Genomic DNA, 25,909 nt, shown 5'->3' on the forward strand with positions numbered 1-25,909 from the left:
ATACTTATGCCTTCCATCATCAGTTAGTCCATGTAAACACAGAATCTACTTTAAGCTGTAACTGACATTAATCCTTAATGTGTGCTTTAACCCGTTAGAGCAAAATAAATGGGTGGGGCTTAGTGATGCCCTAATAAGTGACACATTTAAATGCATGATCAGTAAGCTGCGGATTGTAATTTGCAGATACTCCAAGTAGATAATTGGTGAATATTTTACTTTCAATGCCTATGATTACAATTTGAAGAGTTTAACAGAAAGCCAAGTTGGCATTGGAAAACTTGTCATGTGCTGCTGCCATATAAGAATTGTACCGTTAGTTTTCTGTGCTATTTTACATAAGAAAAGATATTCTTTGTTATTTGTTCATTTATTGAGTATGAGTCTCAGAAAATGAATTCTTTGATGCAGTTTACGTCCAATAATAAAGTAAACCTTTTTACCTTGTTACATTTCAAAGATGGAAGTGAGGCCTTGTCTACACTACTACCAATATTTCACCTTCATTAAAACTTCCACATGGCCTTGATTCAACGAAATATATCCATCCTCACAAGAACCCAAAAACAAGCATGCCGGGCCAGTAGGCGGTGATAAAGTGTTCATCAACAATCTGTCGATACTAGAGAAGAATGATGTGGTCTGAGTAATGTTGGACGAAGCACAACCCTGTGATTGTTGCTGATGTTGTGCAGTGACAGTAAATTAAGCTGCAAACTTGTATTTAGTTTCTTGCCAACCAAATGTAGAGAAACAAGTATATATAGCCACCATTGTTGATGTTGTTTCTGGAGCGTGTTCATTACACAACGCAACAGTGGGAAGAGCCAAAGTAGAAATAGAAGTTCCCAAAAGTTTCTGTTGTACTTGTACACACCTCCACACACAGTGGGAAAACGTTGTTCTAGAGTCTTAAAAACAGCGTTTGTTTGTGGAGAAGAAGCACGATCAAAATGAAAAAACAAATTTTTGCAAAATATTCACATTAGTGTGGTCTGGGTATGAAACAAACAGCAGCAGTTGCCTCAAACTGTTTTTATCTGCTTTGGTCCGAATGATCTGGGGAAACAGCAGACGTTTTGTTTACCTTATCTGAATGTGCTGTAGTCCGGGTAAAGAAGGACAGAAGAAAGTAAATGATCCTCTTTCATTCCTGGCAGAGGTGGGGCCATGCTGAGTTAGACACTCTGGGTAAACCTCAGTGGAGAAACAGCCGGATCAATGAATCCAGCCAGACACACGTCTTATGCACTGCCACTGCTCCCTGTGCCCACATGCTGCATGCTCCTGAGAGATTTGCCCTCGGTTTTGATTAACCAGCGAGCTCATGGTTTATGAACAGTCGACTGATAAAAGGAGGAAATGCTGCTTCTTGCCTCTATCTGCCCAGTTCTCATGACTTTTTAGTGACCTGTGTGTCTTATTTGGACGGAAGCCATTCGACGGGATTTGGTCTGAAGCATCGTCTTCTACCCTCTTGACCTGATTCATCTTAGGACTTACGGCTTTTCTTACTGGAAGGTCAAGTAAAGACATCAGTAAATTCCTAATTTCATCGAGTGCATTCACACACAAACTTTCACCACTTGCACTGCAGAATCCGGAAATCAGTTCATGTTACATAATGACTTTTGTAAGTTGTATGACCCACAAAGTTACTTTTACTTACAGCCTAAGATAATACTAGTGTTGTTACCAGCTGCAACAGTGCAGATGATATTGTATTCACGTTGTGGCTGTGACAATTGCAAACTGTGGTCCAGGAGACACCTATACCTATAGCACACAGTTGGTTTGGAGGACTTTCTCTAGGCTTACTCCAGACTTTCACGTATAAGAAAGCAGCAGGAAAAAAACGATATTTACCGAAAGGCTGGCAGGATAAGTTCCAGAAAATGTCCAGAGCAACTGACTGTGATTTTAGCTTTCTCATGTAAATCCCCTCTCGACATTTTCAGTACAATGTAATGAACAAATGGAATTCAATGCACGTGTCGGCCTCTCTGTCTGTGTAGTCACAACACTTTACAGTCGTGAAATCAAAACGAAGGCTCAGTTTGAAGATGGTTGAGGTTCATCTCATCAGCACTGAGTAAGGCAGTGATGACTACTGAAGGCTTATGGGTGGAGATGTCAACATATTGACGCTGGGCATGATGGCTGTATTGTACATGCTCTCTTGTTGCTGCTGTATTGTATAAGGCTTCATCCTTGTCTGTGTCATTCTACACAATGTAAGGTCTTTGGAGTGAGTAAAATCAATTAAGACAGATGCTTCTCCTCCCACTCAAACTGTCAGCTGGACATACATTTGTAAAATAGATGGTAGTTGTGTGTGTATGCAAAGATTCTGGACCTCTGCATGAATAAACACACTGAAATCCAATAGTTTCAATCAATTTTTTGCTTTGTGTTATGTAGTCCTGGCACAAATCCTTTTTTGTTTCTTTTTGGCCGGATCCTATATTTTATTTATTATGTTGTCATATCCAGCTGGGTGCGGTCCAGGCAGTATAAACTGGTTTGCTAAAATGCTCCTGTATGTGGTAACAGAGCTAAAGCAACAAAAACTCGATTAAATCTATTGTAGTGTACGCGCGAGCATATCCCTGCAACACTAGCTCAGCGTTTATATAAGCTAATGCAACCCAGAGGCACCATGTAAGAATTTGTACAATGGTGGATGCCTCTTGTCCCCAGAGCAGAGCAGATATGCTGCTAATGTCAGTAAACAAAGACAGGGCAGCTGAGTAATCATCTTTTTGCTGTTTCATGGGGAGTTGCTCCACAGCACAGGTTTGGGTGTCGGGCCTTGGTTAATGGTTGTTAATGGTTAACAGGAATTCTGATATTTTTCAAGTACTATTCCTTTACACACCAACGTTCATAAACACAGGGCTCAGGTTGAAAAATACCAGAATTCTCCTTAATTAAATTTTCCCTCCAAAAAGTTATGACTTTAAGTTGGAAATTCATCCTCTTAAATGTTTGAAAATGGTTCCATTTGCAACTTGGTATTTCACCGCTGGCCAAGGCCTCCCACTTATTCTACACCTCTCATGTCTCTTCACAGTGCCAGACTAGAGTCAAGCTCAACAGGGTCTTCTTTCCCCGCTGATTCCGCCAAGCCCGTTCCCTTGGCTGTGGTTTCGCTAGATAGTAGGTAGGGACAGTGGGAATCTCGTTCATCCATTCATGCGCGTCACTAATTAGATGACAAGGCATTTGGCTACCTTAAGAGAGTCATAGTTACTCCCGCCGTTTACCCGCGCTTCATTGAATTTCTTCACTTTGACATTCAGAGCACTGGGCAGAAATCACATCGCGTCAACACCCACCGTGGGCCTTCGCGATGCTTTGTTTTAATTAAAACAAATCATAGGATTTGAGTTATAGATTGACAAATGTTTTGTGTGTTTCTAAAGTGAACTTAAGTTCAAATCTAATCCTGGTCCCATTCTTTACAACTCTGTCTGATGTTTGACAACATAAGAAAACATTCTTATAACTTATATAAAATGTGACCTCCTGTATTTAATGAGCAGCTCACAGTGATAGGATGGATTATGTAACTTTATGACTGTGGGGTGATTTATGGTTTATCTTTGCATGACAAGCTTTGAGATATTCAGTGGGCAGATTAATTAATAACAAAAAAATCCTATTCTGTTAAAGGAGATAAATGAACTTCAAAGCAGAGCTCAGTTATTGTTGGCTTTCTTAAGGAAGATAAATAGAATAGGAGAGACGGGAAAGAAATGCAGAAGATGTGGGACACGGAACTTCACAGTGTGCTCAGTACTGAGAGAATAATATTAAAGAGACATAGAACCATCAATCCATAGCTCAGACTTTCATGTCTAACACACAGTTGCAATTTTTATTTTTGCAAAGCACGAGTTTTCTTGGCCGAGCATCTTTTCCAGCAGAGAAACAGCTTTCTCTGCAACAGTGGACGATTATGACATTGCTGATGGGACGTCTGGCCCTCTGCCAGGCTAATGATGAGAGCGGAGTTGGGGAGGTGGGGGTGGTTGTTTGGGTGCAGAGAGGGGGGGAATTGTGTCTGTCAGTGAGTGTTTTCAATTTGTATTTTTTTTTGGTGCTGGGGTGTCTCTGCATGTGTGTGTGTGTGTGTGTGTGTGTGTGTGTGTGTGTGTGTGTGTGTGTGTGTGTGTGTGTGTGTGTGTGTGTGAGTGGGATGGGAGGGCTTAAAAGATTAAAGCCCCATGCCTGGCCACAGTGACGGGAGAAGACCCCTCGTTGGAGTCTCTCACCACGGGGGGAGGCTTCTTCAACAGCGTCCCATTTGCATGCTTCCCTGTCCTGCTCGGGGAATTAGCCTTTTTTCTCTTTGCCATTGTCCCTCTGTCCCCCCCTTTTTTTCCACCTTGGAGAGAGAGCGCATCCATCCAGCGGCGCCGCTTGTTTCTGAGGCAGACAATGGAGTGAGGAGTATTTAGGACACTTGGCAGGGTAGGCAGGTTGGAGGGGATGGGGGACACGGGCTGCTAAGTAGCTCATCCCCGTCACACAGCCACAGGCATGATAGCTCTCCACAGCAAGGTAAGCACTGAGCAGAGTGGCACTGCACAGCCCGGATTGTTTCCCTGTGTGTCTCATAAGGGGTTGTGTGGTGAAGGCACTAACGGTTAACCTCCTCTTCTTCTTGACCGTAATGCAATTAACTCAGATTGTGGTGATTGTGGCTAATTTTATAATTAGACTGCCTCTGTTAATCTTTTACCTAATGTTGTGTTCACAGCCCACAGACTAATCCAATAAGGGGGTGAATAATAGAGTAATCTTACCATTGTTTGCCATTTTAGTTGTAACTGCCCACTACAGAATAAATGCACTTTGTTTACTTTTATTATCAAAGAGCCTTTCAGAGAACAATCTGAAAGTATGGATTTGTTTTTGTTCAGTTTACTTCTGCACACTTTAATTACTGTATATGAAGTCCTCTCTCTTATCTGTGTAGCTCTGCCATCAGCCGTAAGCACCACTCTGTGTCTTGGTAATTACAGTTATTTACAGCAGAGTGTGAGGCCATCAGTGAATGGAGAGTGTGATATGTAGCCTCTGAAGCGTGTCCCTGCTCCCCCATAGAAAGATCATACAGCCAATATCTTTATTGGACACATGTAGCATGAAGTAATTAAGCTGAATGTTTTTTTCTTCACAGAAGGCACGTCTCCTCTGACCTCTGCCTGTATGGCGCAATTTATCTCACACAATGTGACACACTTTCCATACTTAAAGGCGCATAGAGATTTTCAGGCCTGGGTTTTGTCTTGAGTGTGATGCAACCGCAGACTGTATCACCCTCTTTCGTGGCCTTTGCCTGAAAGGTCAATGCATTTATGTGTCATGAATTACCGTTATTTTTATTATATGTTGTCATAAATGAACAGCAATGGTAAAATCAGAGTGCAAGGCAGAGGAGGACTCTGTTAATCACACAGGGTTTCTCTTCTGCTCTAAGATTCAGGTCTTAAGTGTCGATTGTTTCAAAGAAAACCCAATGTTGGAATTGTTAACATATTCATCTTGTCCGTAGGCTGCTGTTTTATATCCTCCTCCTGCCTTGCAATTCTTACTTATTTAGTTAGATTTCTGTATTTACCATACAGTAGACTATTTATAAAGATAGGCACCGCATCTGCACTTCCTCCTACTATCTGTAAATGAAGCCAAAATGTCCCCGATGCAAACCCGTCCAGAGTCAGCAAAGTAGCGATCGGGGGATTGAGCCCTCAAGTAGTGATGTCCCACAGATACACGCCCTCGACCAATTGAAAGTCAGTCTTAGCTGTCAATCATTACTTTTCACTCTCAGTTTTGGGGTATGTTTGAAGGTTTTCTGCCGAAGTTACCAACTACCAGTAGATGTTAGCAGGTGTAAGCAGGTACATAACCTCAGTTGTGCACTTAGCGTCTCAAGTGTTTTGGCCTTATAATCAAAGATACAGTAACTAATTAATGCCACCAGTGGATGTAAGGGACATATCTTCAGTTGTGTAAACATGTCTACTTATTAATTGTCCTTTGACCTATTAGTGTAGTCCATGTCCCATCCAGTAACAATGGCGGAGGCAGTTTTTTTTTTTTTTAAATATACTGCAGCCAGCCACCAGGGATCGATTGAGACCCTTTGACTTAACTGATGGGAACAGTCACGTCACTCATTTTTAGATGCAGTCTATGATTTGTCAAAAAATGTAGCTCATCACTGTTATTTTGGTAATTTTTTCCATGATCATTTTTTGTGAAGGGCCCTTTTATAAAACACATCAAAACATTCGCAAAAGCCAATTACTATACTTACTCATGATAACAAAATGATCAGCTGTCAGCCCCTGCTCCTGGTTTGTCACTCACACTTCAGGCTGCTTGACAGTGGACAAACTGTGTCACGATATCTTATAATTAAAGATAGTGCTATTGCACTGCTGCATTGGTTTGTATACATTCAGATTAATTCCTACAGCGGTCCAGGTCCAGTCTTTATGGATTGAATGACTGGTGTCATTAATATTCAGGTCAGCGGAGGTTTGTTAGCCTGACTGGCCTTGGGGGGGCTTTGTGTTGACGGCAGGGGTTTGGATAAATAGCTTACATTAGCAAGGCGGCTTCTTCTCTTCAGAGAGAGAAGGTGGGAGGGAGGGCGAGAGACAGATTGACACAGTGAACGAGCCATGACTGGATCATCTGCAGCTGGATTACATCATGAATAATACTTTAAACTAAGTCTGTCTGCTTTCTGGGTTGGGGAGGACAAAATAACTACAGGAAGCAATCTGTGCATTAGATTGTACACAACAAGTAACAGCCTGAAGCACTTGTACTGAAATATGTCAGAAGTATTATTTCTTGCAGGGGCTTATTGAGTAGTAAGCAAAAATGTAAAAATAAATCTGAAGAAATTAGTCAAACATTAAGTTCCGAAAAAAGTTAATCTTTGGCGGGAACACAACACTTCTTCTGAAGCTCCTGAAGCGCCTCGTCAGTCCAGCCGATACTTGCGGTGTATCGTGATGTCACATGATGTTTGGATGCCCCACATTTGCCAACATTTCCTGCATTCGCTGGAAGCAGTTGACCTATTGAAACAGAGTTGGCCAGCTGGCCAATCAGAACAGACTGAGCTTCATCCGTAGGGGGGGCCCTCCAGAGACAGGAGCTAGAACCAAGCTAAAAGGAGGAGCTGCAGCAAAGGATACAATGAGGAAAGTGAGGATTCTTCTGAGAGATCACAGCATGCAAACCTTATGAAGTAATAGCCATAGTTAAAATGATGAATCTAAATGGGAGCATAATAAGTCTCCTTTAAGTATAAATGCATCTTAAGACCAATCAAGTGACTTTTCTTCTATTAAAAGCCTTAGCTACTTCCAAAGAGGAGAATCGCCATTGCCCAATGAGTGGGAGGTGGAGCTTCCCCTCCGATTGCTGACCACACAGCAGCTGTCATAGAGGATGTAGCATGGATAGAAATCTGAACTTTGCTTAATGTGGGTGTTGATTGGATGATGTCCCAGTTATGAAATTAGCATTCTAGCAGTGCTGAACCGGGTTTTGAAATGGGTGAGTGACATTTTGCTTCAAGGGCACCACTTCACTTACTTTTTCAGCAGTCTGACAAGAGATCACGTACATGAAAACTGCTTTACTGGGAACAGAGTTATAACACAGTACCTGTGACCACAGAGTAGGGAACAGATGAAGGGCTGAATGATCATTTAAGACCATAATCAGCCTATTACAGCAACTTTTCATGCGGACTTACTTCCCATTTAAAGTAGTCGTTTATTCATTTGCACATAAACCATGCAGTCCAGTCATATGGCTTTTACCAAATGTTATTCTTTCAAGTGCTGAGCATGCTCTCTGCTTAGAAACAGGAGACCTGTACAGTGGAAAATGAAGAGACCATTTCTGTAGGTGTAATTGTCTGTGTCTTGGGGTCACGGCTTTATCTGCTGTGTAATAGGTTTAGAAAGCCCATGTCTGTATCCTATGATTTAATTGAATCCTTCTGCTGGACTTCTGGGAGGAATAAACCTGTTTATCTGAAGCCAAGTCCAGTCTAATTTCCAACCCAGATACAGAACAGAAGGAGTGCATCTCTTAGAGCAGAGGTTAGGGAGACACACAGGCAGTCTGTGGCTCATTTCACAATCTAAATCAATGATTCTGTCATAAATAATTCATAAGTTTGTGGTAAAATAACACTGTTTCAGCATAAAAATAGCATCCCAGCTTGTGTAAAATTGCAGGATGTATTCACAGTCAGATGTCTTATTACAGAGGATGTGAGGAGAAAAGTGCTGTTTTATAGTTTTTGCTTCTCATTTCAGAACTTAATTTCTAAAGTTGGAATTTGATAGCAAACCTGAGCATCGGATCCCGTTAATATACAAAATCTATTTTCAGTGTAGTTAAGATGGTTCAAATGTTCTTACTATCTGAATTTAGGGAGAACAGCAACTCTCATCAGGCTCTGGATGAATACAGCTAAAGAGATTGAATGTTAATTCTCCTTAAACCAGACTAAGTCACCACTGCCTCTTACAGATGATGTCAGACCCAATGTCTCACAGTTTGATCTTAATTTAATCTGGATCAATATTCACTAAAACATGTCTGCTGTATCCCAAAGTGAGTGGTCACTATATACCTCATTAATATTGCATTCCAATATTGGATCTCATGCTTTGGTTTAAGTGTCACACCAGTAGATGCAAGATGAGATGAAAAAAGGAAATCACACTTTAACCAGGAAGAAAATACAATATAAAAGGACTAATTTGACATTTTGGAAACCAAAACTACCTTTTTACTTTCTTGTTGAAAGATAGAAAAGAGGACCGGTCTCACGTCTGTCTGAGAGCTGCTCTGTAATCAGAAACATGAAACACCAAAAGTCTATTCAAATAAACACACAAAGTTGTTTACCGTGCACGTGGGAGTGGTATCACTCTTCAATATTTCTGAAGAATATGAAAAATATTGAACCATTGCTTTAGTATAGAGTAAATCACATTATTATATTTATGTAATGCATAATTGGTTTATGAGGGGGTATTTTAATATTACAGATTCAAATCTGGGAGAAATTAAACATACAAATTATTATGTTGGATAATACTACAACACTGGGGCTTCTACTTGCATTTATTTTCATTATTGATTATCCCGTTGATTATTTCCACATGAATTTATCAGTCGTCATCTGAAAAAACAACATTGGACCATATCTAAAGACATTCCCTTTAAAATAGTATAACATATATAAACCCACAGTAGCTGGGACCAGATGTGTTTGGCTTTTTCACTCAATAAGCGACTGAAACAATAGATTGATTATCAGGACATTTACAGATGAATTCCCAGTGGAGCAGCTAATCAATTATCCGACTAATTGTTCCAGCTCTGTCCTCAAACTGATGTGTTTGCATCCTCCTGGAATTCAAATAATTGAAACCTAACACATTCATCAATAGTGGTGCAGTGAGGTGCTGGTCACTGGGTATAGATTGGTTCCGTGGTTACACATGACTTGCAAGCTCCAGGAGCTGGCACTGTGTCTAAGTTGTGCTCATTTCTCCTTCTACTGATTAAGACCAATCCAGCGTTAAACCCATCTTGGCTTCCTCCTCTGCAGGATTACTGTGAATCTGTTGTTAATGACTGATTGTGGTGTGTTTGTGTGTGTGTGTGTGTGTGTGTGTAAGGAGTGATGGTGGTGGTGATGGGGGGGCAACATCTTGCTTTTGAAGCCGACCACTCTGACCCTTCCTTCGTCCCCTCCTCCACCCCTATACTCATCTCCCTTCACCCCTCCTCCCCCACATCGCTGGATCTGCCCATACTGATAAGAAATTACATTTCTGCAAAGTTCCCCTCACTTGATTATGCATCTTGCATCAGGTCAAGCGCAGAGATGGAGAGGTTCCACTCACTTTCACCGAGACCCCGGCGCCCCGAGGGGGTTACGGGGTCATAATAAACAGCAGAGATGACAGTATTTTTCCATCGAAGTGCAGCTGTAAAATCCCACAATCTGCCCCGTGCAGCCTCGGGTCCTCGTAACTTGATTTCTGATTCCAGAGTTATGATGTTGAGAATTGTAATGGGAGACAGATGGAGATTGTAATTCAGCCTGCGAAGACAGAAAGCTGCGAGACGGGAAAAAAGAAAAACCTTGATAAGAAAAAACCACAGAATCAAACCACAAGCAGTAATAGCTCTGGTAATATCCAGGATGTGAGCTATAGGGGGAGAATAAATGGCCTTGTTTGAGGGCTGTCAGGTCTGAGCCTTGTGATTTACTGTGATGACTTGAGCGCTCTCTCATCACGTGCATTCAGGCTGCTAAGATACGACAGGAGGAGGCTCCATTAATACTGATTATAAGAGCATGTTGCCGTCCTGCGTGCTGCTGGGCTGATGCTTCTTTTTCTTATACTATATCAATTTAGTGGCAGTTCTTAATGGGATAAATGGGATTGGTTCCCTCACAATGTACTGTTATGCTATAACTAGGATCCTTGTCGTCCACTCTCATCACCTAAGTGCATCTATTAAGATCATTTATGATTCATGAGTCAAAAATTATACTTACAGTAGCTGCGCGCTGAAGTCAACAGGGAAACAGCTTCAGTAAACATATTTTTTCATTGTTTTTCCTGATTTTTATTTTATTACTCCTGTGAGACCACATAAGTTCTTCAAAATAAATCAATAACAAAAATGAAGTTTGAATCTTTTAAGAATATAGATAAGAGTAGAATATAGATGATAAGAATATAAAAACAGATGAACAAAACATGAAAAATAACTATAGTCAGGTGTCCCTGATTATTGGTCACATATTTTCTATCTTGCCATTGTGTTTTTTGGTACATTTCTTCAACTTGTTCATATTTTTACCTATTTTAAATCAAATTAACAGTATTTGAACAAGCTATACTTATGCATATTTAACCCCTTTAATTGCCATCTATCCATTACATTTGTCCTTGCCCTCTTTTTTTCTAATATGTATTTCCCCTGACTGGATATCTGGTCTCTCTCAGTGAGCACTCTCGGATAAAGCCAGGAACTGTCAGTCCATAAGTGTCTGGAAGTATTAGTGAGTTGGGAAGTTGTAATCCATCTTTATGAAAACTCTTATAGCTCTTTTTGGAATCCAAAGATGAAATTGCTTTTGGTTTTGTAGGTAAGAGTGCATTGTAGAATAAATGGTGAGTAATGTTAAAAGCACTGTAATGGATTTAGTTTCTTGCCTCATCCCTTTGCTTGAGCAAAATACATGTGTCATCAGCAAATATAACAAAACATAATATTTTAACAATAAATAAACAACATTAAACTTATAAATATGATTAATATAAAGTACTGGAACCAGCACTGAGCCTTGTGGTACTCCACACGCAACCGTCATATATTCTGAATCAAAATCCTTCACTTGAGCACTTTGATATTTGTTCTTAAAGCTTCTCATTCAGGAATATGTTACCTTTCTAATGCCATATCTTTGCAGCTCCTTCATAAGTAAGCCACGATCAGTTGTAGACTACTGATACTCAGCTCAGTAACCTCAATTGTTTAATTTTGCTTAACTTTGTTGCATGAATCAATTATGTTAGTTACCGCAACACTTTTATTCTTAAGTAAACGTAGATATAATTACTTTGTTAATCTTGTTTCTGAATGTGTTTTTTTACTATAATGAGCACTTTTCACATTACTTCTGTTTTTCTTCAACAACTTCAGGACCCGCTTTAAGATATAGAAATGAGCAGAGCACAGTAGGTCTTCGTTCCCCAGCAGCAGTGTTGTTCCAGATTCAAATCAGTGTTTGTATAGTTTCCTTGCTTTCTACAAAAGACCCCCCGTCGCACATAAACTGCTGCCTTTGAAAACTGTTGCTAGGATACAGGCCAGTGTGAAAATGAAATGGCCTCTGTATTGTTTCCCCGCAGCTGTACAGCTCGGACATTACGACCAACTTACTGTGTCGGGGGTATAATTGTACAGGACGTCTGCCCTGTTTTGTGTGTGTTTGAATATGCAGTCTCCAGTGTGGTTGTGTTTGTGTCGTACAAAGCTGCAACATTAAACTGATTCCCTTCTCTAATCCGTTTTCTGCAACAAGCCTCCATTTGTCTGGCGACAGTGAGATCTCAATTTTCTGCGGTCGCACCTCTGAGTCCCCGACAGCTGACACCTCGGGCTGTGCACAAAGAATCGATAGAATCTGCCTCACATTCAATTCCACTGTAATCAACGCACACCAGTCCAGCACAACCTGCAAGTAAATGGACAGGTTTGCTCAGCTGATGCTCTAGATACTGGAAAAAAATACATATATGAAGGCTAAATTTGAAAGTTGGCTTGTCAACACACTTTCAAATTTGGAAAAGAAGCATAGTATAATTATTATCATTATGATTAAAATCATGGTGCAGATGAGATGTTTTCCTTTTCAGCTCGTTAAATATCAAGAAATGAATACAATTTACACAGGCAAAGTATTTACCATCTTATTACGTTGACTGTTTCTGGTTCTTTTGCAAGTATTTTAGATCAAGTGATCTATTAAGTTTTTATTGACTTTTAACATCAAATCAAATCAAAAACAAAAAATTTGCTGAATTTCATTATTTTCCTTGTTTCAGAAATCTCCTGCCACATTGTGTTATAATAAACAAATTATTTTAAACACATTATTTATAGTATCATTGATATGGAGATATTGTCAGCTGTGGCTGAGTGTTAGTGCGGTCGTCCTCCAACCTGAAGGTCGGTAGTTCGATCCCCAGTCTTTCCCATCTGCATGCCGAAGTGTCCTTGGGCAAGATGCTGAACCCCGAACTGCCCCTCATAGAACAACAAAGTGCTGCCAATAGATGCACTGTATGAATATGTGTGTGAATGGGTGAATGTAAAACGGTACTGTAAAGAGCTTTGAGTGGTCATCAAGACTAGAAAAGCGCTATATAAATACAAAACCAAACCATTTACATAGAGATCAGCTTTCCTCTCCGTCTCAGTGAGTGCCCGTAGTGTTCGTCCACACTCGGACTGGGCGCCAGGCTTATTGCCGGTGCTGCTCTGGTGATTCCTGGTGTGGTGTTGACATCCCGGCGGCAGTGAGCGAGCAGTGAGATGACTGCTCGGCTAAACCAGTGCTCAGGATTCCTTCTGGCAACTGTCTAAATGTCAATCATGAGGTGTGGACCAATCATGTCGCTTTGTGCCTGAGAAGCTGACAGGAAGCAGAGACACATCTAACATGCTGCAGAACTGTCCCGGTTAGAGATGGTTGTTGGCATGGGCGATGACACTGGTTGATGCTGATACAGTTTTCACATCGATGCTTCCCATTCCAAATACATATAATGTTGAGATCAGTAGTTGGTGAACAATAATCAGCATTTCCAGCTTCTCAAATGTAATGCTGCTGTTTTGTACAAAACCAAGTTGTCAGGTTTTCATGGGAAGTATTTTTTAAATCACAAATGTTGCTCAACAAAATTCTGCTATTTATTCAACATTAATATGCTGTTTTCCTTTCTGACAGGCTGATGCTGTTAGCTTTCTTGCTTGTGTAAATATTTCTTTGTTAGAATAAAATACTATAAATGTCAACGGACTCTTTTTCCCACTGTTTATATGTGTTTTTACTTTGTTAATTATCTGACCTGAGGTTTCATCATATTTCTTCACATTCACAGTTGTATCAAACAAAACAAGTTTTTCTCTAAATCTAACCATCTGTCTCTCTTTGTGTTTTCTTCCCTCTCTTTAAGGAAATCCAGGCAGTCCTGCTAATGTTCCATCAGCTGAGCTTTAAGCTGTAACCCCACCAGGTGGTTCTCACTTCAGCATCATGCTGCACCTCACCCTGCTCCTCCATCTCCTGGTCCTCTCACTCTCTCCTGCAGGTTGGTAGCACAGCAGCGAAAAAAGAGAGCAGCTTCAGTGAATGAACAGAATGTGTCAAATGGTATTTTTTAGATGCCGGATTCCTGCTGTGAAAGATAAGAAAAAATCATGTCTCCAAAAATCATACTTCACCCTCAACCTTAGGGTTTTTTTAAACATGGATTGAGGACATTTTCCAGAGTTTGCATTTCACATATGAGGAACACAGAAGGAGGTTGAGAGTCAGAGGGTTTTTCTCTGGGTTAAATGTTTTCACAGCAACAGCAACATTTCCGAAACATGGGAAGAGGCAGAACATGATGTATAATGTGTATTGCACCCTGTTTCCATCCTGAGATATTTCTATTCTTTGGGGGGTTTTTCAATTGCGTGTCCACCGTATGCTGTCACTCGGACATTTTACAAGAGGTTGGCAGGAAAAGTTCTGGAAAATCTCCGGAGCTACTGACTCAGACATTTCATTTATCACACACAGCCCCAGAGGTCAGTTCATGTCCGAAGGCAGCCTTAGCCTCAGCAATGTGACAGTCATGATAATTAGATATTAAATGTTTCTGTGACCATTACATTTTTCATCTTTTAACATTACACTTGTAAAAACTTGAATTTCTTGTACATTTTATATATTTTTACATGTTCAGAATCATGTTGACGTGACTCTGAGTCCAAATAAAAAGAGCACAAATTGTGGAAAAAAGCTATCAAGATAGACGTGTAGCTGATGGACCAGGCCGGGCCATTGTGCTCTCAGAGCTCCTGGAGTTTCATTTGCTTTTTTTTCTGATCTTGCTGTGCAGTCATCTGTGCTGGAAATAAAGCAAAGTGGACAGAAAACAGCGGCCCGAAAATGACCTGTCTACAAACTAGGGATGCACCGATCCGCTTTTTTCACCTCCGATACCGATACCGATATCTGAGGTTTAGTATCGGCCGATACCGATCCGATACCGATACTAATTAAACAGTCGGATTCCCCTGGTCCGCACCAGTTCTAAGTCACCCGCGGGCGAGTTCACCAACTTTGCATTTCCGCCGGCTCCGTTCAAACTGAGCAGGGCGGGAGATCCGGACCGGGACCCGTCCGGCACCGGGCCGGCGGAGGGACCGGGAGCCGGACCGGGAGCGGGACCCGGACCGGGAGCCGGACCGGTAGCCGGACCGAGAGCAGAACCGGGAGCAGAACCGGGAGCCGGACCGGGAGCGGGAGCCGGACCGGGAGCCGGACCGGGAGCCGGACCGGAAGCCGGACGGGGAGCCGGACCAGGACCCGGACCGGGGTTCACAGCCGCCCGGGGGAAGCTAGCGGCGGCGGCGGGCGGAGTGGGCAAAGTTCCGGGTCCCGGTCCGGCTACCGGTCCCGGGGCAGCAGCACCAGCAGCCGGCAGCCCGGCTCCGGGGAGCACCGCGGCCCTGGTGGAGGCGGCTCGGCTCGCACCAGGAACCGGGGGAGAGGCGCCGGACACTGTCGGCTCCGCACAGCTTGTTGCTTGCGTATGACGTCACTCACAGCGCACAGCATAGAATTACACTGAATAGATCAGCCGATATGGATCGGCTTATTGTCACCGATACCCGATCTAGAAAATTCTTCAATATCGGTACCGATACAAATATCGGATCGGTGCATCCCTACTACAAACCATATACAACCTCCGCTGTGCTCCCATTCCCGCGGCTATTCTCACTTGTTTCAGATTGGATTGCACACGGAGCCAAAAAAAAATGGGAGCTTACATTGGGAATTTTGGCTTCACACCTCATTCGTCTCAAACCGACATTGAGATCTCGGGGACTTTGAATTATTTTTTTCTCTTTTTACTGATATGGGATTGTATTTGTGGCATTGCAGCTGAGTTCACCAAAGATTTTGGCAGCACTGCAGCTAAAGCTCAGAATATACTTCTGGAAATACCATCACATGCAGCTGTAGAAATGAGAGACATACATCACCATGGACAAGGTAGCACTGCTCACACACACTCTACGTGGTGTATCTTCTATAACTCAGCCACACACAGATGAGCTGAGCTATCCGCCTGTTGCTCGATCTAAACAGACAGCAGGCAACCAAGAGTCTCAGGCTGTTATTGTGGGTAGAGAACATTAGCTTGACATTTTTTGTTTAGCCTCAACAAGACGAAACAATGACGTCAATGCTTTGACCCCAGAACAAAAGTCAAGCCCAGGCTACGGAGTAGAGAATGTGGGTGTGTGCTTTTTATAGCTGAGCCAAACCAATGCTTAGAGTATTAGAGTGTTACTTAAGATTAACATATAGATGCAAAATGGTTTAACTGTCGTATTGTTGTTTAATCATTGGGTGGGTATGATTTATTTCTTGCTTCTCTCAATGTACCCTTTGAATCAGGAGCCTTTCAAATGTCCCTAGCAAAAAGGACCTGGGGGCACGAAAAATAGGCGCAAACCATTTCTAGACTTTCTAAAACAACTACGAGGATATACCATTTACAATAAAGGCAAAAGCAGCTATTTGTCCCTGATCTGAATACTGTCTGACCATTCAACTTTCCAAGCCAACAACTGAAGTTTTGAGCTGTGTATTTTATTATGAGGGGCAGTGTGTAGTGGAATTTATAGAAAGGACCATTAACCAAAGATAATCAAGCCCAAACATAGCAGAGGTTGAAGTAGTGGCTGAAAAGTCCGAGAAATATGTGTGAAAAACCTCTGATCAAGAACAGAACAGATGTTATTTGAATCAGGAGTTATTTTTCTAGCGTCATGTTTCCAAATGCTGACATTATATGCTATTTTTTTCACAGATGCATCATTCAATGGGGAGGTACCTGACTTTTATAGAGGTAAGGATATTCAATTTAGAGCTTCCATCCTACATTAATGTACCTTTGAATTCGTTCATGAGTGTCCAAAGTTTTGATATGAAGAAAACACTCGTAAAATGTTATACCGGTGCTGATAAGGTTCCAGGGTCAAGGCTGAGTAGGAGATGACGGAGAATGTTTAATAACCAGAGAGGTCACAGGGTTGACAAGCGATTTATTTTCATGAACATGTTCTGTAGAGGTCTCCTTGAGGAATTCAAGGGATTCCTAGCCGCTCATTCAGACCATAATAGTAAATACCCGAAATGTGAAAAAATGAAATAGCAGGATGGCAACAAAATTCATAGGCTCCATTTGATTCACGGTTTTCAAAGCAGAGGCAAACAAGCTGTGCCCATTCAGAGGCAGGTTGATGAGGCCGTGGCCTTGGAGTTCACGGGAGGAAGTGATTCATAGTGATTCATATTCAAGGCCACACTGCGAGATCTGTCTGAGGAGATTACAGCAAGTTACTTTCGGTCGCTCGTTGCCTTATTCTGTCAAAACTCTCTTAGCATGAGAGCTTTTCCTGGCTGCGTGTTTTGGATTTAATTCTATTTCATTTTGGAGAAACACTCGCAAAGTTAGAAAATGTCAGAGATAAAATTCCATTGAAAAGTCCATGTCCTCCTTACTTTATAAGCTTTAGTATTATTTTGAATATTACAAAAATTTGTATTAAGACATTTTTTTGGAGATTTTGAGAATTGAGTCTTAATATCTTGAGAAAAAAGTCATACATTTACTAATAGAAAGTTGTAATATTACGCAAATTAAGTAATAATTTAAGGCTATATGTTGTTATAGTGGGGTTATATCAGAAGACCAGTCTGTCATCGCCTGTGTTAACATCAAGAATGAGGAGCATCTTGTTAAGTTATATTTTAGTAAAGGTTTTAAAAATACCTTGTCTTTTCTCACATCAGAATCACATTATCATAAGTATCAGGACTACGAAAATTGTCTATTTAAGAACATTTTTTTTTTTTTTTCTTTATTTTAATAATATAACAACTTTTTACGAGTAAAATTTTGACTTTATTTCCATTCATCACATTACGCTGGTACTAATACGAAATTATTCTCAAAATCACATTATTTATTTTTTTAGTATGTCTCTAAAGAACAATGAAAGTAGATTTTCTGATATGATGGCTTCAGCTCCCATCTTTGACCGCTCCAGCCCCTGAGGTGATAAAACCACACTAGTATCTGGCTGTCAGGATTCGTTAAGAGACATCCAGTGTGACAGACTGCTCCTTTGTCTTTGTGAACAGACCTAATGAAAAGCTCTGTTTGTCCTTCTCCACTGTGGCTATTTCTGTATTTCTCCTACTTGGAAATGTACATCAATGGAGATGGTCTGAGACATTTCACTGTGCTGAGCAGCTGAACGTGGGGTGGTCTCTAGAGCCAGGAATTGTATTACAGTTACCACGCATCATTGTGGGGTTTAATGGGAAAATAGAGATAGACTTTCACATGTTAAATATTAGGCCACAGCCTGGAGGCGATTAGTGTAGCTTTGCATAAAGATTGAAATTGCGGCCATAGCATTGGATCTGGAAAACAAACCTCATCACCCAGCACCTCTAAAGCTCAGTAATTAACACGTCCTGTCTCACTTGTTTGATCTATACTAAAACCAAAGTGTATAAACAACAAGCCGGGCTTTTATGTTGGGTTATGTGCCAAAATTATTATTTGGCTGGGTGTCACTGGGAAGTTGCCAGGCAACCAGTTGAGGCTCCAGGAAGTCTCTGTACTCGGCCAACAAATAGTCCAGAAATACTCCGTATTGATCTTTTCATCCAACTACCGGCAAGAAAGTGAAGACATGTATTTCCCAAAATGTCTTGCTGTTCCTTTAGATCAGGTTATTTTGCAAATAAGGAAAATCCAATGCTCCAAATCAAATTGATTTGTATTCAATACTTACACACATGTATATATGTAAGTATAATGTACTTTTAGAGATTGCCTGCATAAGATTTTCCATTTGTGTTTTTATTTTCTGGGAGAAAAGGCGTTTGTCAGCGAGGGGTAAATAGAAGAAGACGACTTGCTGATTTGTTGCCTGGAAACAAATTGTGCTGCTGCATGCAAGTAGAATTTCTGGTGGAATCAGTAACAAGAGGAATCTTTTGTTCCTTGCTGTCATTTTTCACCCACTCGTTCTCTTTCCTTCTGACCACAAATGAATTTCACAGTCTGTGTGTCTGTCACCTCTTGCACAGGTTGACATTATCTCCACTTCTATAAAAAAATAAAAGCTTGAAGCAGCCTGGACTCTGCGGAATGTTTTTGCTCAGGCTTTATAATTTTGAACATTTTGTCAAACTTAGACAAAGATGAATGCGTCGTCATGGGAGGAGGCCGAGTCAATACCAAGCTCTTCAAAGGTCAGAGCATTGTGCAGGCTGCCTTCCAGCAGGGACCCACTCTGCAGAATCTGCCATTAGAATAATAATTTCTTACAATCTAACTGTAATTCAGCATACAGCGAAGTTAATGCATCAGTTATTAAAGCGATACTCATCCCAATATCTTATGTACTACCTGATCGGTATACTGACAATACTAAGCAGATGAAATCCAATATTGTAAAACTGGGTGATCCACCAACTCAGTTCTTAGATCCATGTCCCCTGGATCACATCACATATAAAAGATTTCAGTGATTTCAGAAAGATAATCAGTAAATAACTTGAGCCGATCAGATTTGATCCTCCTTTTTGGCTGCTCTTTGCCGAAGGGCTTTCACTGCTCCATCTTTCGCTTGAAAATACAGAAACGTTTTTTCCTTATTGGATTCAAAATAGGAAGATATTTGAGCAAGTCATTGTTTCATTACTTATGATTCCTCATATTGTCCGTTGCTGAAGCTGCTCTTTTCAGCCTCTGTCTACCACTTGGTTTTAGTTCCTGGCATCATTCAAAACGAATCTCGGATCTTTAAAGTAATGTCAAAAGAAAAAGATAAACACAAAAGGCACAATTTGAGAGATGGTGTGTGAGGTATCAGTCAGACTACTGACGAGAGCTTCACGCTCCCACCCCCACATTTCACAGACGGCACTATGCAGCCGTGTCCAATCCAAACATCCTGGACCCCATCTGATCCAAAGAAAATGTGTTTCGATTTCATCTCACCAAAGATTGTGCTGCTAATATTTTTCACACTTTTTATTTTTACGGTCTTTGGTAAAATATGGTCTGGCAGTTTTGTGCTGCCTCCGGTGAGTGATGTATTCTTAAATGTCATCGGTAGAGGTTGACTTGATGCAGCGTCCTTCACAGTGACTGAGCGGCCACTGAAACACCATTTCCTCCATAAGTGATCTAGCACGGAGGGGTAGTCAGGTTTGTTATGTGCAGTATGTTATGGACTGTGAAGCCCTCATCGCTCTGCTCTGTCACAGCCGCCACTTCACAGAGTCATTCTTTCTGAGCGTGATGTCACTAACTGGCACCAACACTGACCAATGACCACACCTCTGCAAATAACCTGCAGGGAATCAGAATAATTAAATATTATTCATTTAATGCAGAACATTTTTAAAAAAAGGTTGATTTTAGTTTTACTCCAGGGACAGTTTAATCTGCCACCATGCCTCATTGTGTGGCTCAGGGGCTTGTGGGTAATTATTGCTACATTGTGCTTTTGGTGCCTCCAGGAGACAATATGCTGTCTGTCCCACTTGGACACTTTCTCGGTCGTGCAAACAGACCATGCCGCAGATGTATCTAAAAACACACAGCTGTGTGTAAAAGTGAATTCATCAGAGGGTTAGTGTCCTCTGGGAGTTTGAGTAATTATGTGACTTTCAGATGTGCAACGGAAACGCACACTAACCTGTGAAAACGTTAATGGAACGTGAAAAGACAGGAAGAAACAGGACAGATGGAAGTTGTTTTATATTTGCTTGGGTTTTACGCTTTCAAATGAACATGTCATGTATTTAAAATTATACTTTCTACCTCAATGAATTATTGATGCCTCATTAGAAAGTGAAGCCAGAGGATGTAGCGGGCTCCTGAAATAAACCGGCTGTGTGGTATTTGAGATTCAAATGACCGTCTAAACTTGCTTGCTCTTTGCCTGAATGGGAGTCTGTGTTTGATAATGAAGTCTGTCCTGAAAGGATCACTTGCAGCAGGCCCTTGAGACAGACTGCCTCTGTGTGTCTGTGTCTTTCTTCCCTTTTTGCACCGATGTGGCCTGACAGTTACTGTCCTCCTTTTCTTTCTTTGTATACGTTTTATGTCTGCGAGGGCGGGAGCGAGCATCTCTCCATTGACTGTTGAGTAAATCATTACTCGGCCATTAAACAGGACAAAAAAGTGTATCCACAGTCAATTCAGGAGCAGCTGTGGCTCAGGTGGTAAAGCGGGTCATCCACTAACAGCAGGTCGGTGGTTTGATCACTATTGCAGTATGCAGGCTGAAATGTCCTTGGGTAGGACACTGAGCCGCCTTGTGCAGCTGATAGAAACAGCTCTGTGTGTGTGAATGGGTGAATGTGACTTGTACTGTAAAGCCCTCTCAGTGGTTGAAAAGACACGAAAAGGGCAATATGAATGCTTTCCATTTTAATACTCAAGTTGTGCCAAAACAGACGAGAAGGGAAACAGAGAAGGGCTTTGATCCAGAGAGAAGGAGAACCTTAGAGAGACTCTGATTTGAAGAGAGAGTAAAACAGAGATTTGAAAGAGGGATGTTAAATTGGAGAGATGGTAAGAGGTACTTACATCAGTCATGTTTTGGAGGAGGATGGAAAGAGTTCATGACTCCCAAGGTCTTTTCTCAATTTAGTCAGTTTTTTCTTCCAATCCATTATCCAATGAAAAATGGATGTAGATATTAACAAAAAAAAACACAGCAAATGGAATCTGATAGGAAAACTTGAATGATGGATGAAATAGTGGCAGTCGCTGTGTAAATTTAATTGACACAACATGAGAACATAATTATTTTCAAACATGGAGCAATTTTGGACAAATAATTGGACTCAGTGTACAAAGACCTTAACTGAGAGGCTTTGAGAGAAAGATGGATCTGAGGCTTTCGCACAGCTTTGAACTTCACTAATGCTGTTCAGCAGGTTTAATGTTTTGTGTTCTCTGACCTTATTTTGTTTGATTCTCTATTTTCGACCGGGTTCTTTTTCTGTGGGGTTTGCATGTTTTTCTGGATACCTTGGCTTCCTTCCACAGGTAGACATGCAGATAGAGGTAGTTTGATCTGAGAGTCTAAATTGGCCGTAGGTGTGAATGTGAGGGAATGGTTGTTTGTCTCTGTATGTTGGCCCTGTTTTGGCTGGCGACATGTCCAGGTTGTGCCCTGCTTCTCACCAAATATCTACTAGAATGATCCCAGCACCTTTGCGGCCCTTAGGATAAACGCTGTAGATTATAGAGGGATAGTTTTGCAGATGTTTCGTCGTGAAACTTTGACCTGATGGTGGCATTAGAACAAACATAAAGACATCTCGGTGTGCTCTGGTAGCCGCGTGGTTACAGCAGCAGCCACGTTACTTCCACATCCACAGTTTGACTCCAGTCAGGGACCTTTGCTGCATGTCATACCAATTTCATGGCAATCCATCATTCTCATCCGAAGCGACGCAGCAATCAACAGTCCGTCACTGTCCAAGCTGCTGGGAAACTGAAGAGTCAAGAGAACATTGGAAGAAAAGTAGGTGTGAAAGTAAAGTCAAAGAAAGAGGAGCAGGGTGCGACAGTGGGATGTAGGTTAGAGAGAAGAAGTGGGAACAGAGGAAAGCCGGAGAGAGTTGGAGACGGACAGACAGAGAAATTGAGGCGAGGCAGAGGGAATGTACAAGGCCTGTGTGTGTGTGTGTGTGTGTGTCTCCAGGCAGTGGGCCTTATGTGGCCTGCTTTAACACTCCCCTCCACCATCTGTCACATCCCACATTACAGGAAGAAGGACCGGCACCAGCCTTCTTCTCTCTGAGTTACACACCGACTGCTATTTCAGCCTGGGCGACTCCAGCACATCCGACATTAACAGTGTATTTCAGGTTTACACGCAACACATTTATCCAACACTCATGCAGAACTACTCCAGTACAATAGGGTCACTGTATTACATTAACTCACCCTGTGTCCTTCAATGGTATTTCTAATTTGTCCCTTGTTCCCAGAACATAGTTTCCCACTTAATGTGCTGTCCATCAGGCGCACAATACCTATTAATACATATAACATATTTAATTCTCTCTCGGCCGGCAGTAATTCACAGTCCTGCTGCTGCAGTGTGTGAGTGGGAGTGGATCATCATCGACTTTCTCTGGAGTTTACTTTTCTCACTTTAACAATGCAGCAGGAGATTGTCTGAGTCAGAATTGTTCAGAACAACCCAATCAGGTGAGGGGGGGGCGCAGGCAGCAGGAGGCAGGAGTCCGAGCACAAGGTTTACATCTTTCTGAGGAGATCTCGTGTTTGCAGCAGATCCAAACTGGCGTCCTTTTCTTTCCTCTACATATATGGCACCTCATTTTTGCGTCCGTTTGACACGTCTGCTAACAGCTGTCAAAACTCTGGTGAATGTCAGCAGCAAATATCACTCAGACATTTGCGTTTGCACGAGATTATCTGGAATTCAGTGCATATGTCTCAACATTTTTGGATCAGGGACAAACTCCAGAAAATTAAAATTTTCCAGACATTCATTTCAGAAAACAGGTTCCACGACTGATACAGTGATTACAAAATACGTAGTCAGTTTTGGAGATTATTTAAGTCAAGAGCAAACACATTTGGCTGCTGGAATATATGAGATTCTTACTATTCCGCAAAAAAAAGTTCATCTCAATGCTTTTGTGGTAATAAACCGTAGTGAGGATACAGTTTCAGGCAGCAGGATATCATGCAAATAAAAGTCTTTTGTACAGATTTTCGACAAGGTTGCACATTGTCTGTCAGTATGACATTTTGTGAGTCAGTGATTCACTCACTGTGTGTAAGCGTCAGGCCCGGTGACGACTAGAGGCAGGATATCAGAGAGAGAGAGAGCTTCTCCTCATTGAGTGTCAGCTGCACGCGCTTAGAACTCAGACACACGGGGGATCAGAAAAAAACACACACACACACAAACACAGACACACACACCTTCGCAGCCACGCTTCACATTTGTATGCCCGCAGTCACCTACACACGCTCTTGATGTGGGAGAATCATCAGCGTTTGGGAACATTTTACCTCATTGCTTATTCATAGCTCGGCATTGTGTTTATGTCTTATTCACGGCAAAGCTCATAATCTGTTTTTAATGACTAATCGGGGCTAATTGTACGTATGTGTGTGTGTCGATGCTGTAAAGGCAGTTCGAACCAAGGAGACTGTTCTCTTTGGATTTGCCCGTGCAGCTGCTTCATCGTGACACATGCAGCATGAAAAGAAGGGGCGTTGGATTATGCTAAGTCAAACTAGCGTTTCTTTCCCAGCTCCAGGAATTTGAATTAGTGTGTAATAATATCATATCCACTGGCAACAGATGATCGTGTTGCCGTGGTTTTGGCACCTGAGTGAGCACATCTCGGTCACGATTAGTGTGAGGTTGCGATTTGGAATAAAACGCAGCCTCATTGCTGGAGTTTGTGTGGATTCAGCGGTGGGATTAGTTGAAGCTATGACCAGGATTTGTCTTAAACCAGCTGCTTAGCATTGGAGGTGTGTGAAAACCTCAAACTGTGCTGGAATGTTAAAAGACAGGTCCTCCGCAGTCAGTCCCTCGCTGGTGTACACGTCTGAACCCAGCTGTCGGCTTTTTTTGATGAAACCGTCCAGAAGTGCCAGACGGATGCTCCGACACCTTGATATTTCCTTCCTTTTTTTTTTATGTCTGACCCAGCTTGTTTTTATTTACCCTGGTCTTGTTTGTGTGTTGTCAACAGATGAAGCCGCAGGTTTCGGGCCAGTGTTTGAGGAGCAGCCGGTGGACACCATCTACCCCGAGGAGTCGCCCGAGGCCAAAATCATCCTAAACTGCCGCGCTCGGGCCAATCCACCTGCCACATACAAGTAACATATGTTCCCCATGAAGTCATTACTACCCACCGGGCATTCTGCATGCCTCCCATCTTTTGCCTCGCTCTACCTTTGGGCTCTATTCAGATTGTTTCATGCTACACCATACTGCAATGTTTTAATTCGAAAGGAGCATTTTCAAACTAAATAATTTCTTTACCCTCAACTGTTTCTGCTCCGGATCAGTTTCATTCCCCGTCCATGTTCACGTCATGTTCATGAACACTCACATACACAGGGCATATGCATTTTGTGTAAACATATTCCTCAAATATTATAGTAGCCCGTCTCATGTAAACATTTGTAATATTATAAAAAGTAACTAAACCTAAATTCCTAAATTTCCCACGGGATTAATAAAATATCTATCTATCTATCTATCTATCTATCTATCTATCTATCTATCTATCTATCTATCTATCTATCTATCTATCTATCTATCTATCTATCTATCTATCTATCTATCTATCTATCTATCTATCTATCTATCTATCTATCTATCTATCTATCTATCTATCTATCTATCTATCTATCTATCTATCTATCTATCTATCTATCTATCTATCTATCTATCTATCTATCTATCTATCTATCTATCTATCTATCTATCTATCTATCTATCTATCTATCTATCTATCTATCTATCTATCTATCTATCTATCTATCTAAACAACAGCTGTTTGCAAAGACAACAGGGTCAGCAATGCTTGTAATTGTTTATCCATGTTGCATTATACACTGGTTGCAGAGGTTAATGCTTACTGGATGCCTTCAGAAAGAGGGTCATGTAATACAATGCCTACAGTGACCCAATCATTGTCTTTGTCATCATTTCCAAACTTCTCCTTGTCTGCCCTTACTGACGTGAAATGCAGCCCTGGAGTTTTCAAACTTAAACAGTCTCAGCAGTGTTTTTAAAGTCCTCGGTTTTAGTGGCTGTAAAACTCTGGAGTAGTTTGGACACCAGGTGTATCTGTATCATTTTCAAACAGAAAAATAGCAGTATGGTTGTGTGCCTCTAAATGACAAGGTCACAAGGATGTTTATGTATAACT

At 41.5% G+C, this 25,909-nt stretch overlaps 1 protein-coding gene across 2 annotated transcripts in view; it reads left to right on the forward strand.

Annotated features, from left to right (window-relative positions):
* Positions 1-25,909, forward strand: part of LOC133009529 (contactin-1a-like) — a 53,871-nt gene that overhangs the window by 2,829 nt on the left and 25,133 nt on the right. For both annotated transcript variants that reach the window (XM_061077051.1, XM_061077052.1), the window contains exons 2-4: positions 13,824-13,958; positions 16,743-16,781; positions 24,722-24,848. In XM_061077051.1, the coding sequence (XP_060933034.1) occupies positions 13,904-13,958; positions 16,743-16,781; positions 24,722-24,848 (221 nt within the window). In that variant the 5' untranslated portion in view covers positions 13,824-13,903. The remainder of the gene's footprint in view (positions 1-13,823; positions 13,959-16,742; positions 16,782-24,721; positions 24,849-25,909) is intronic.

This window comes from Limanda limanda, chromosome 8, assembly GCF_963576545.1.
Source record: "Limanda limanda chromosome 8, fLimLim1.1, whole genome shotgun sequence".
Taxonomy (NCBI): domain Eukaryota; kingdom Metazoa; phylum Chordata; class Actinopteri; order Pleuronectiformes; family Pleuronectidae; genus Limanda; species Limanda limanda.